The sequence below is a fragment of the Squalius cephalus genome, assembly GCF_949319135.1.
Source record: "Squalius cephalus genome assembly, chromosome: 1".
NCBI classification, from domain to species: Eukaryota; Metazoa; Chordata; class Actinopteri; order Cypriniformes; family Leuciscidae; genus Squalius; species Squalius cephalus.
The window spans coordinates 8480886-8494547 of NC_137122.1; the positions used below are offsets into that span (position 1 = coordinate 8480886).

General features: G+C 36.4%; 1 protein-coding gene across 1 annotated transcript; it reads left to right on the plus strand.

The window, feature by feature from the left end:
• The first annotated feature begins 3483 nt into the window (after positions 1 to 3483).
• Positions 3484 to 10896, plus strand: LOC307163302 (uncharacterized protein). The gene is made up of 4 exons (XM_079879342.1): positions 3484 to 3797; positions 7183 to 8213; positions 10244 to 10335; positions 10613 to 10896. The coding sequence occupies exons 1-3, from the start codon at positions 3740 to 3742 to the stop codon at positions 10322 to 10324; spliced, it is 1170 nt and encodes a 389-aa protein (XP_079735468.1). The 5' UTR covers positions 3484 to 3739; the 3' UTR covers positions 10325 to 10335; positions 10613 to 10896.
• Positions 10897 to 13662: the final 2766 nt, after the last annotated feature.

Genomic DNA, 13662 nt, shown 5'->3' on the forward strand with positions numbered 1-13662 from the left:
CTTCCGAAATCCTCTTCCTCTATATCATATTGAGCACTCTCCTCCGTTATTGTCATAACTTTACATCTGTCTCCACAGCGCCTATTAGCTTAGCTTCAAACAAGATGGAGGATATTGCTTTCAGTTTCAGAGAGTAAAGTCCCACCCACTGATCTGTAATAGGCCTGTAGCGTGAGCGGGTCCCGCCCCCTGGGAAAGATGAGGAACGAGTGTTGTAGTCTCAACGGAAATCCCCCCCTCTTACACTTCCTCCTACAATGATGCAAAATGACGATTTTTGCGTCATTGTAGGAGGAAGTGTACGAGGTAAATAACGGATTTCTCCCATCTCAGGGGAAAATGAGAGAGTGTTGCACGACCATTCAATAGTATGACTGGGTTTCAAACAATGCAAAGCTTAATGCAAATGGGTGGAGTGTCCCTTTAATCTTATTATAGCGCAAAGGAGTAACTGTGTCTAAAGTGCTGGAAAAGAGAGTCAAAGTTTCTGTTGCAATATCGAGTTCTTCAAAGCTATCTGGGATGCTGAGGAGATCAAATTGATCAGGAATATTATTAATAAAGCAATCTTTAGTGGCGGAAGTGATAGGTCTGACATATTTGTAACACGGAGTCGGCTTCGCAACCTTGGCTAAAAAGAGTATACACGAGACTAGATAATAATCTGAGATGTCATCGCTCTGCTGCAGAATTTCAACGGCATCAACATCGATTCCATGTGACAGATCTAAAGTATGATTATGACAATGAGTTGGTCCTGGCACATGTTGTTTAACTCTAATAGAGTTCATATTGTCTCTAAATGCCAATCCCAATGCATTTTTTTTTTTTGTTATCTACATGTGTATTAAAATCACCAACAGTTAGGACTTTATCTGCAGCCAGTACTAACTACGATAAAAAAATCACCAAATTCTTTGATAAAGTCTGTATGGTGCCCTAGTGGCCTTTATACAGTAGATCTCTCTCATTCACTGTCTGTTTAGGCTTAAGTGCAAATCCATGAAGCCTCTGTACAGTGTTGTTATCATTATTAACTTATTTAACATGCAATACTTATCTTTCAAATATTTATCTTTATATGCACGAAGTTCAAAAAAAGAAGGCTATATAGCCTTATGAAAAAAGAAAAAACTTGCTGCGGTAACTTGCATTTCTCTGCGGTTGGCTTGTCAGTAGCACTATATTGCAGTTACCGTGACAGCCCTAAACGCGACATACATTCACATCACATGCTAACAAAGACATAGAGTTACACTCATGGGACACTGCAATTCACAAAAGTTCATTATTTGTATATGCTTTAAAGCCTTGCCTGTTAAACATTTCATTCGCATTCTGATCAAGAATCGGGTCAAGGGCATTTCTGAGCGCATACTCCCGAAGCGCACAGGCACTAGAAGCCTCTCAAACAGCGCCTAGATACTAGACTGAGTTATTTCTTTAGTCTTATCGCGCTAATACTGTCAATTATATACTCACAAGGTTTACATAAAAACAGTTTGTGTTTATTTGTTCCAAACCTGTATTATTTTCTTTCTTGTGCTGAACACAAAAGAATACATTTTGACGAATGTGGGTAACCAGACAGTTGCTGATCCCCATTGACTTCCATAGTGGGAAAATATATACTTTGGAAGTCACAGGGGACCAGCAACTGTTTGGTTACCCACATTCATCAAAATATCTTGAATTTTCAACAGACAGAATTACAGTTTTATAAATTGTGGCATCTGTAAATTGAGCCACCAAACACCGTTGTTGTGCAAATGAAAGGCCAGAGCACATTTTAAGTTTTCTGTTTTCAGTTGAAACTGTGTCGTGTAAGTGGCCCCTCAGTTAATAACTAATGATCAGAAGTGAATAAATCAAAAACTAACTTTAGCTGGACAATACCTTTATTCTAGAGCTGCTGTACAACCAAAACAATCTCCGTTACTTTAATTTCCTTTTATCTCTGTAAAGCTGAAAGTCTTAAAATGTCTTAAAAGCACTATATAAATGAAGATGACTTGACATCAGTGCATCTCTATAAAATAACAAATGAAAATTACCTTTATTTATTTCGGTTCAGACTTCACACTGCAAAACATCCGTGACAGTGGTTAACTTATCTATTCTGTCAAGTAATCATGACCACCTGACATGAATTATAAATCAGTTTAATCAGAGGATCTATCACATGCATAGTAAAACTATTAACAAAAAAACAAAAAGATGGTCAAACCATCGGATCTGTGCATTAAGACTTGCAGTATAAACGCAGCCTAAGTGGTTTCTCCACTGTATGGACCTTCATGTGTAGCTTCAGGAGACTTTTAAAAGAGAAACTTGTTACACACTGATTACATGTGAAGCTTTTCTCCAGTGTGGATCCTCTCATGTATTTTCAGAGATGATGACTGACTGAATCTCTTGTCACAGTGTGAACACTTGTAAGGTTTTTCTCCAGTGTGAATTCTCTGGTGCACTTTTAAATTGCTTGCAGCAGTAAAAGTCTTCTCACACTCAAAGCACATGTACTCTCTCACACCAGTGTGAATTTTCTGATGTTTATGTAAAGTTTGCAGCAGTGAAAAACTGTCAGGTGTGACTTCAGGTTTGATGCACAGAGAAATGTTTTCCCGCATTTATCACATGTGAACGGCTTCTTTCCAGTGTGGATCCTCATGTGAACATCAAGACTTTGTTTGTATGAGAAACATTTCCCACACTGGTCGCATTCATAAGGAGTCAAAGTGTGAGATCTGTGAGGGGAATTGATCTCAATTGTTGCAGTCACTTTATTTCTTTATTTCTAAATGTGTTAGTTATTTTACACTATTAAAATAAACTGCAACCGATACTGCTAAATCCTTTACATTGAACCTATAATGAGTCACATGAGACATTTTAAATCTATAATTGTATCTATTACACTTGGAATAATATTATGCTCTATTTTTTAAAAGCTTTATGGTCTGTTTCAGTTTCTGCACATTTTAATGATCTAATTATTCTAATGAATGTAGAAATCATAAAATCAAACTTTATCAATTCTTTCAATAGAGCAGTTTCACAGGCTTTTATATCATTTATCATTTACTCAATCTGTTTCTAACGGTTAAACACTCAGAATAAAGTGAGATGATCTGCTGATGATCCTGAATGTCTTGTTGAATGAGTGTTGATAGTCTGAGGCTCATCAATATTAACAGATCTGCTGAAAACACTCTTTATTTCATGACAATAGTTCCTGTTTTCACCTCATTTATTATGCTGATGTCTTCAGATCTCCTGTAAATTGACACAAAGCTCATTTCATCTGTGTCAGCAGACTGAGAGGATTTGATGATTACAATTATGTACATTTATTTCTGTCTTTCTTACCTTAATAATATTTGGAATAATTTTATTACATTGTTTAAAATCTGGCTATCAGTAAGTATAAAAGCATTAACGTTGACTTAGTAACTGATTTTTTATTTTATTTTGGGCAGATCAGCTCCTCCCACTTATATTTACCATAATTGAAGCCCCTCCCACAGCAATCACATCATAAGTGAAGCTCCTCCCACAGCATCTACATCATCAGGGAAGCTCCTCCCACAGCATCTACATCATCAGGGAAGCTCCGCCCACAGCAATTCAGCAATAAATGCTGTAAATTCCCATCAGCTACAAGTGAAGACGAGCATCAGAGCATCAGGAAGAGCTGAGATCTGCAAAGACTGAGTTTATTAAAGAGGACAGTGAGAACATGAGTGATCCAGAACCCTGCAGAATGAAACACACTGAAGATCTTGAAGAACAAAGAGGTTGGTGTTTATTCTTCATTCATTCATGATGCTGAAGAACATTCATGTTAGAAACATTCAAGCACTTCATCACATTTAGATAAACAGTTCAACTATGAAATGGGTATAAAAGTTTCATTTTTGGTTTTCAAAGAATGGTCAGTAAAGTGAGGTTTGAGAAATGTTCATATTTATTGTAAACATTATGTCAAACCAGATTTAATTTTAGCTCTTTTATTTTAAATTTATATCTGGTTCACATTTTTTGATTTTCATAGTTTACAACAGTTGTTTCTTTTTTTCTTTTTCTTTGTTTTTTTTTGCAATAAACATACTGTATCAAGTAAATGAATGGCAGACAGAATTGTAAGCGTAATGTAATGTCATTCACCGTTTTGTGGCTCTTTTTTAAGTATCGGTTCAGGCACCGGTACCGTTTTAAAAAAGTATCGATTTGGCACTGGTATTGTAAAAAACCCGAACAATACCCAACCCTAATTATTCATAGATATAGAGATTAGTCTTCTTATAATATCTTTGGTAACAGGGTAGATGAATGTGATCAATACTGTGGCATTTGTGTAAAAAAGGAGACAATGGATTGAGATTATTTTCTTGTCCTCCAGTCATGCTGTAAAAAGAGCCCAGATAATTAGTGATCGACAATACTGTTTTTTATGATCAATACCTAGGAATGCACCGATATGAAATTTTTTTTACGATAACTGATAATTCTTTATATTTGAAAGCCGATAACCGCTATATTTGCAGATTAATCTAAATCCAAATGTGTTTATAAATTTTGAGAGCCTGATTACAAAAGTCTCACCATTAAAAGCCATGACCCAAACACACAATTATAATGTTCTCATCATACTTTTATGTAGCCTATATGATAGAGTTGCACTGAACTGTATTTTCCTTTTGGAAGTGATTCCAATCATATTTTAAGCAATTTAAAACTCATCACTCATCTGAAGGAAATAATTATTTATCGGCTTTAATATATTGGCCAAATTTTCTTATTGGGCCGATAACGATAACATTAAAAATGAACATATATCGGCCGATACGATATCGTGGCCGATATATCTTGCATCCCTACCAATGCCGATTATTTGCCTATTTATGTCCCTGATAACTGATATTCAGAACAAATACTTATTTATTGTTTTATTTCTGTTTTTGACAATTGCACTGAAATATACATCTGGTTAACACTCGTTTTCAATGCTGTAATTTCAGTAATTTCACTTGCATACATAACCAGATAATAAATAGTAGGGATGCACCGATACCACTTTTTCCAAAACATGTCCGACACCGATACTCCCATTTTTGTACTCGCCGATACCGAAAACCGATGCCTGTATTTTTACTGCATTTCAAATTTTTAAATATATTAGAGATAAACCAAAAGAATCATATTAGTTGGCTTACTTTGTGAATCAAATATTTATACATACATAAATATATATATGCATTCAGTAATTTTCATGCTTAATTAAGCCTGCTAAAATGCATTGTATGAGCTTCTGTTACTTACACTGTTCATTCTATTGCTCTATCATATTTTATCTTTCATTTAATATTACAGCACATGTTTAGAGCAGCTCCAGAAATGTTTCAGTGCTGAGGATTGGTTAAAAAAACAAAACAATTGCATATTCTTAACTGTATACATTTAATATAGATGTATATTTGTGTAAAGTTGAAAAGGGTAGCATATTTAGTCAAGAGCAGCGTGTAATTTATTTGTTCATTGTTTGATTAGAAACATTTAATTTAATGTAAAATTTTACAATTTTACGTTTGATTAAAAAAGTATTATACTTCTGCCCCTTTAAGCCGAACGCACGGACGACGGACCTCATTTGAATATAGCTAGGCCTACTGTCTACGTTCACTCGAGATATAACTGACTTTGTTTACTGGGATACTCGCCAAGACGGGCGTTTTTACATAAACTTGTGTGAATTTGTCCGTACAAGCGCAAGACGTGAAAGACAATTCAATTCATTATCCGCGCGCTGTCTGAGACACTGGTTTGCGGGGCGCGCGCTTTGGATGTTTGCATTCATTGAACTTCTTGACTTGCTCACGCGTCCTGTAACAATGTAGGGAACCACAACCCATTATACATAAATCAGGTAACAGTTCATGTTTTACGTACATCGTACTCAATCCACTGCGTGTTTTTCTCTTATCAGCTCGCGCACCAAAGCAATGTGTTACTATATTTAGTTTAATATTCCACTAGTAAGATACATTTACTTCATAGACAGCCTTCTTTTTTTATCCCCATTATACCATTATATGTTGTCAGAGTTTATTTTTCTGGACACAAACACTGTTTACACGCGGCCTGGTATCGGTCGTTGGTATCGGAACATTTTACGAGTAGGAGTATATTGAGCTCAGTATCCTGGTATCGGTGCATCCCTTATAATTATAAATAGGATTCAGAAAGAGTAAATAATTAAGTGCACGGTCACTAAAGCGTCTTTTTTTAAATAACACATAACAAATAAAGCATTTAAAACTAATTATATTCTATTCTAAACCACTTGAATAAAAAACATTGCTACTTCAATGTACCTTAATGTTCTCAGTTGCATATTTTATTTATAACAACAGCATTTATATGAACTATAGGCACATTATGAACTATATTTCAAATGAAGAACATAAAAAATAAATTACGGGGAAGTCTATCAACTTTGCATAAATGTAAGCATTTGTTTTCAACGGGAATACACTGGGATGTGAACTGCAATATGCATACATTGAAAAATAAGCAGAACAATGTTCTGTATCACATTATCACTATTACCAAGTCCATCTCATCTGGCGTGTCATCAGAATTATTAATGTTTTTGTCTGTCTAGATTGTAAAGAACCAGCTGACAGAGCGCTGTTTTTATCTGTGCATCTTAGTAATTAATCATTTAGATGTTTAATAGCTAAATAAAGGTTATATGTTAATACAATATAGGGAGTTTTAAATGAGAGGATCAGTCTAGACTTCCAGCTTGTGAAATTTCTACAGACATTGACATTGTGGTCAAATGTCACACTCTGTGGTGTTTTTTGTTAAGATAAATTCAATGTGTAACAAATAATAATAATTTAATAATATACAATCTGCTCCACTGGACTGCAAAAAGCTTGTGTTCTTGTAATTAAACTAAGGCCACAGTGTGACGTTTCTGTGGGACAAGAGCAGAGCGGGAATTGAGTTCGCCAAACTCACACAGGAACACAGGGGAACTTTATTTAACTTTATTTATTTTATTTTTTAACAGCAAAATGGTAATATATTATAGCAGTTGTCTACTTTTATGTCCTTTCACTTCATTTTTTTTTCCTCTTTGTATTATTTTGATGATTTTTTCTTTCACTTCAGATCTGATGGAAGAGAACGTGGAGCGTGAAGAACACTTGCGTCGCTCAAAGAATAAAAATACATTTTTAAAGAAAAATAGAGCCAAGAAATCTTTCACCTGCACTCAGTGTGGAAAGAGTGTCACAACCAAACGAAATCTTGAGCGCCACTTGAGAGTTCATACAGGAGAGAAGCCGTTCACATGTGATCAGTGTGAGAAGAGTTTCACATGTAAAAATAGTCTTGAGCGTCACATGAGAGTTCACACTGGAGAGAAGCCGTTCACATGTGATCAGTGTGAAAAGAGATTCTCAAGCAAACAAAATCTTAAGATTCACATGAGATTTCACACTGGAGAGAATCTGTTCTCATGTGATCAATGTGAAAAGAGCTTCTCAAGGAAACGTCATATTGAGCTTCACATGAGGATCCACACCGGAGAGAAGCCGTTCTCATGTGATCAATGCGGGACGAGCTTCACACAAAAACATCATCTTAATCTTCACATGAGGATCCACACCGGAGAGAAGCCATTCTCATGTGATCAATGCAGCAAAACATTTCTTAGTGCACCAGACCTGAAGAGACACCTGACAGTTCATACGAAGGAGAAGCCGCATTCATGTTCTGTGTGTGGAAAGAGTTTTTCACTGCTGCCAAATTTACATAAACATGAGAAAACTCACACTGGTGTAAAAGAGTACATGTGCTTTGAGTGTAAGAAGACTTTTATTTCAGCGCAATGTTTAAAACTGCACCAGAGAATTCACACTGGAGAAAAACCTTACATGTGTTCACACTGTGACAAGAGATTCAGTCAGTCTTCAAATCTGAAATCACACGAGAAGAACCACACTGGAGAAAAACCTTACAAGTGTTCACACTGTGACAAGAGATTCAGTCAGCCAACAGATCATAAAAGACATGAGAGGATACACAGTAGAGAGAAGCCGCACACGTGTGATCAGTGCGGGACGAGTTTCTCTTTTAAAACTCAACTGAAGCGACACATGACGATCCATGCAGTGGAGAAATCACAGTCTGAGATCACAGTAAGTAGTTCATCTTAATGTGCTGAGCATTAAAGTCTCTCCTGTGTAAGTTAGTTTCCTAACAGCCATGATGAGCAACAGGGCATCTTGGTGGTTGCTTGCTATCTGCTTCACATTTTTTTTTACATTATTATGAGATACAGAGTTATAATTATAAGAAAGTATCTCAGTATTATGAGAACTTTTATCATAATGAGATGTTAAGTCGTCATTATGAGAAGTTTCAAATTCATGTAGGATTATCCGTGAACAGGCCATTTCATTAAATGAACCCAACACCGCATTCCACAGTTCGGAACGATTCCCCAGTGAACCATTAGTAAGTCATAAAACACTGTCATGGTGCTGAGATGGCTAAAGGAGATGTCACCCCCCTTCCCCTTGTGGTGCGTGTCTAATCTCATACCAGTGATGTCAGGACAGCAGGAAAAGCTTTATCTTTGTTCCCCAAACTTAAGACCATATGGCCAAGAAACCCTGTGGTGACCCCAATGCATAAATCCACAGCCTTATCAGGAAACGAAGGATGCTCAGAATCACCACAAACCCTAAACCAGGAACACCTCCTTTCTGCAGCTGTAAATTCCAGAGACTTTTGTCTCCAAAACCAATAGACTGAAATTATGTCACAGTTCTGTTCAGTTAGTTTAATTTTTATTGACTTTTAGTTTGTTTTCTCAGTCACATGTTCACCTTTGTCTTAGTTTTCCCACCACTCATATGTCATTGCGGTCATTCATTTGTTCTGCACAGGTGTTTGTCATTTTACCCTCATATGTCTTGTATTTAAGTGGCAGTCTTTTCAGTCCTCATTTGTCTGGTTTCATTTGCCTATCTTGTTTGTATTACCTTCTGAGTGGATTATTAAAGACGTTATACCTCATCTTCATCTTCATCATGTTTTCCTTGCAACCGTTGGTGCTTAATGTAACAATATAGTGTAAAAAATACATTTGAGATTTGTGCTGGCTAATGTATACAGGGCACCAGGGCACCTTTATCAAAGAATTTGCTGACTTTCTATCGGAGTTAGTACTGGGTGCAGATAAAGTCCTAATTGTTAGTGATTTTAATATTAATGTAGATAACATTAAGATGCAATGTATGTATTGTGGCAGGAACAGTCCATTTTTTTACGTTAATCATTTCAGGGTTCGTACATCCTTTTGAGAGTAAAATTCAAGCACTAATCAAGGACTTTCAAGCCATTCACACTTTTTCCAGCTCTTAATTTTTTAAAATATTATCCAGTTTTAATATTATTTTTAATGTGATGACCAAAACCATGATTTGTTCATCCTTAAAAGATTGACCCCATTATAGTTGGCAAAACAAACATATTTATAAAAAATAAAATAATTAGCACTATGAACAGTAGATGGCGGCAGAGGACCGCTTATTGACTTATAAGCCATTTCCACTCCATAATAGTTTTTTCTAGGGCTGCCACTAACGACTATTTCTGCATTGATAAATCTATTGACTAATTTAGTAAAAATTTGTATACAAACATAAAATAAAAAATAAAATAACATAATATTGGTAAAAACAATAAGTCTGAGAAAGTCGTTATGTTCTGAATATCAATATGTCCACATGTTCTGGGCTTCTGTTCAGCACAGCTAGATGGAAAAAGGACTTCAGTAGTGAAACGCCAAATGAAATCAAATTTCTATGAAATCTTTTTTTTTTAAAGCAAAAGTAAAGTAGGGCTGCAGCTATCGATTACTTTAGTAATTGAGTATTTTACCAATTATTCCACCGATAAATCGAGTAATCGAACATAAATGTGGTAATAAATATAGATCCAAGTGAAACAACAGCCTTTAAATTACAAATAAATAACAAGCAATAATTGGTTCAAATAAAGTATCAAAGTAAGTTATCATTTGGGTTTTATTGAACAACACGGTTAGGTTACATGATCAAGGTCAATATTTTTTTAAACGTGATTAGCATTAGTACTTGAAATATTGATTATTCCTCTCTTATCATGTCTGTAAAAAATGAAACTTGTTTGTTATTAGCAGAACTGCCAGAAAGCATCTGGAAGGAGAGGACAGAGAGATCCAGTGATCCAGAACCTGCAGAATGAAACATCAAGATACTGAAGAACAAAGAGGTTGGTGTTTATTCTTGATTCCTCATTCATTCTTCATGATGAAGAACATGCTGATGCTCACCAGATTTACACTGTTTCATGACCAAACTAGTGATTTATAACACAAATCATCTTCATGACATTAAAATAGATCATAATCGTGCACAGCCGTTGTTGACCAGATTTGATGAGATTAAAATTACTATTGAACTCATCAGTGATCTTGACTTTGAGCTTCACTTTTCATTTCATGTTTGTCTCTCATTTGAAATCTCACTTAAATGAATGTTTCTTTTAGACCTGATGGCCGTGAACGAGAAAGGAAAAATACGTGTAAATGTAAATCAAGTCTGAAGAATCTCATGAGGATCCGCAGCGGAGAGAAACTTTTTGCGGGAAGAGTTTAACTCGGGTTTCACTTTCATGTTCAGGAGCTGAAGAAGAGGCCGTAACACTTTCAACAGAGACGTGAATGTGATATTAATTTGAACTCGTTGTTTTTCAGAGATCTGTCTTATTAGTTTTAATTTTTATACTTTTTTTGTACTTCAAGTTATGATTGATTAAACTCATTATAATTTTATCAACAGCTTGTTGTTATTGTCCAGTTTTATTGTCTGCTGATTCTTCTTGTTTCAGGAATAATTCCATAATTTTCAGTTCTGAAAGCAAGTATTACGTTTGCTTCAGGGGCTTCCCAGCAAACACAGAACGTTCCCCTAACATTAGTTATTGGTTCCTGTCTTTTTATTGTTTTGGGAACTAAATCATAATGTTCTAGGAATGCTCTTTTTATTTATTTTTTTTGCAACAATAATATAAAGTTCCCAGAAGGTTGCAGGATAGTTAGTTTTAACAACATTGACATTTTTAATATTAACATAGAAATAGTTACCAACTATAGAACGTTCCCCAATGGTTATTGTTTATATAAATATGTAAACTAACTTTCCAATTAAAACGCTGCAGATGTTTTTGTATAATGACCTGTACAGAGCTCTGAAACTAGTTTATGCAGCATTTAATAAAATGTAGCAATTAGTTTGATTTAATTAGACTGAATGTGAAAAGCACAGAAATCATAAATTCTTGGGTTTGTTTATATCTTCATTTACTGCTCCTCTGCTCTGCACACGCTTCTCCAACACGTGTTGTTGTACACAGTGCAGTGTTTCGGGGATCTACGTCAGAACGCTGCCTCGTTATTGGCCAGTTCTGCGTCAGGATCACACGCATTGGCCGACGCTGGTCATGTGAGCAGCACAACGAATTCTGAGTCTGCGTTCTGACGTAGAACAACTTAAACAGCGTTGGAGAATGACGGAAGAGAAGAAATTGATGAATAAAGTTATTTTGTTTTGTTTTTGCGCAAAAAATGTATTCCAGTCGCTTCATTAACCGCAGTCTGTGCCTCTTTGTCTCCGTCTCTGTTTGAAATCTGCAATTGCAGTTATTTGCGTAATTATCTTTACGAGTGTTGTGCATCAGCACGGATGAATAATGTCTGTGGATTGATGTGGATAGAGTGATGGTCATCCAGGAAAATAACCCACTGAGAATGGCATGTCAACTCTGTAGGAATTGTAATAATGGCGGTACAAAATGCCTCTCTTTCTCGTCATGATCCCAGTCCATATGTGTCTGCTTGATGTCCGGTGTTGGCACTCTGCCACTCACTTTATGCCAGTCGCTCGCTCCCAGACTCACAGATAACAGTCGCCTGAGCTCCTGTATGGTGGGACTAAATTCTTTACAGAAAGTAGTTAGCGCCTCAGCAAATTTCTCACTTGGTTTTCGGGCCATGGCTCGATTTATGTGTTTTTCAGCACACGGTCTGGTTCCGGTGACGAGGCTCTTATCTCATTGCTAAAAAATTGTTATCATCAGGCCCTACTGCCCTATACGCTAGTTCCCTTTGCATTCCTTTTCTCTCTCTCCGCTCTGCCTCCCCCAACCAGCAATCCTTTTTTTCTTACAATCCACACACACACACGTCTCACACAACACCCCTTTTGTTCACTCCCTTCTTCCACCGACTCTTGCACCGCTGTCAGCCTAGTGACACTTAAGGTTCCCTCCTCCTCTTCTGATTGGCTGAGAGAACATTAAGTCTAAACAATAATTCATTTTTGATAGATAAGTGGGTATATCGTCGTTAATCAGAATAGTTGTCGCCCAATTCCAAGATTTAAGTCCGTGGTGACCTTCCAGGGTCCGAGAAAGATGTCTTCAAGTCTAAATGTTGTATATCACAGAGTTCAAAACCTGCAACGAATATCAAACGCACACACACACAACACTGACGAACAACAGTTCTCTTCAAGGCTGAAGAAGGCCTGAGCCTTATTATCAGAAGAGCAGTCCACCAGAGCAGGCTGATAAGACATTTCACTCCTCAGAAAGCAGGAACGATAATATCCCCCTTTACTCCCTAGAGAAATACACATGAGGATGTTCACTTAATGAAAAGCAGATGAAAGGGTGTAGAAATCGACCCTCGAACTTATACAAGTCAACTCAGACAGATATATAGAGCAACACATGGGTACAGAGTCTCTCTCGGCGCTCTCTGAATCCCAAGAGAATCATCATCAAAAGGCCCCTTGCATGTGAACACAACCCACGGGCACACATTGATTCTCAGAATAGCAAGATATAAAGTCAGAATTGCGTAAAATAAAGTTGCAATTGCGTCTTATAAAGTCAGAATTCGGACATTATATCTCGCAATGAACTCGCAATTGTGAGATAAAAAGTAGCAATTATCTTTTAAAATGTTTTATTCTGTGGCGGAAACAAGCTTCCATATGACAACATTAAAACATGGATGTAAATTATTTCGTGCAAAATCTATAGCATTCTGACCACTGTAATATTACTTCAGAAAACTGTTCATTAACAATAACGGAAAACATACCCGTGATGTCCGTTAGCTAATAATGCAGTTATAATCCAAGTCTTAATATCCTGCATTTTATAGTAATATTGCCTGAAAACATCAATCCAGAGTGTCAGTCGTTTTTGGCGTGCTCCTGAAGAGCGCTGGGTTTCAAAATGCACATCAGGATTGGTTAGAAAAGAAAAGGCGGTGCTTAAAAGACAAGGGAACACATCGTAGGATCAGCAGGATGACAGACATAAAACAAAACCAAACCAGACAAACAACATCACAACACAGCTACGCAAACACTGTTCAGAAGTGTCAGTTTAGTTAAAGACCGTTGTTATTAACCCTTCTTTCTTTATCTTTTTTCAAACTCAATTAGATTCAGTATTTCAGAATAATAGGCCTAAGCATGGTGTGGTTGAGAGTAAGGCAGCCAATTGTAATTTCTCAAATGCATTTTG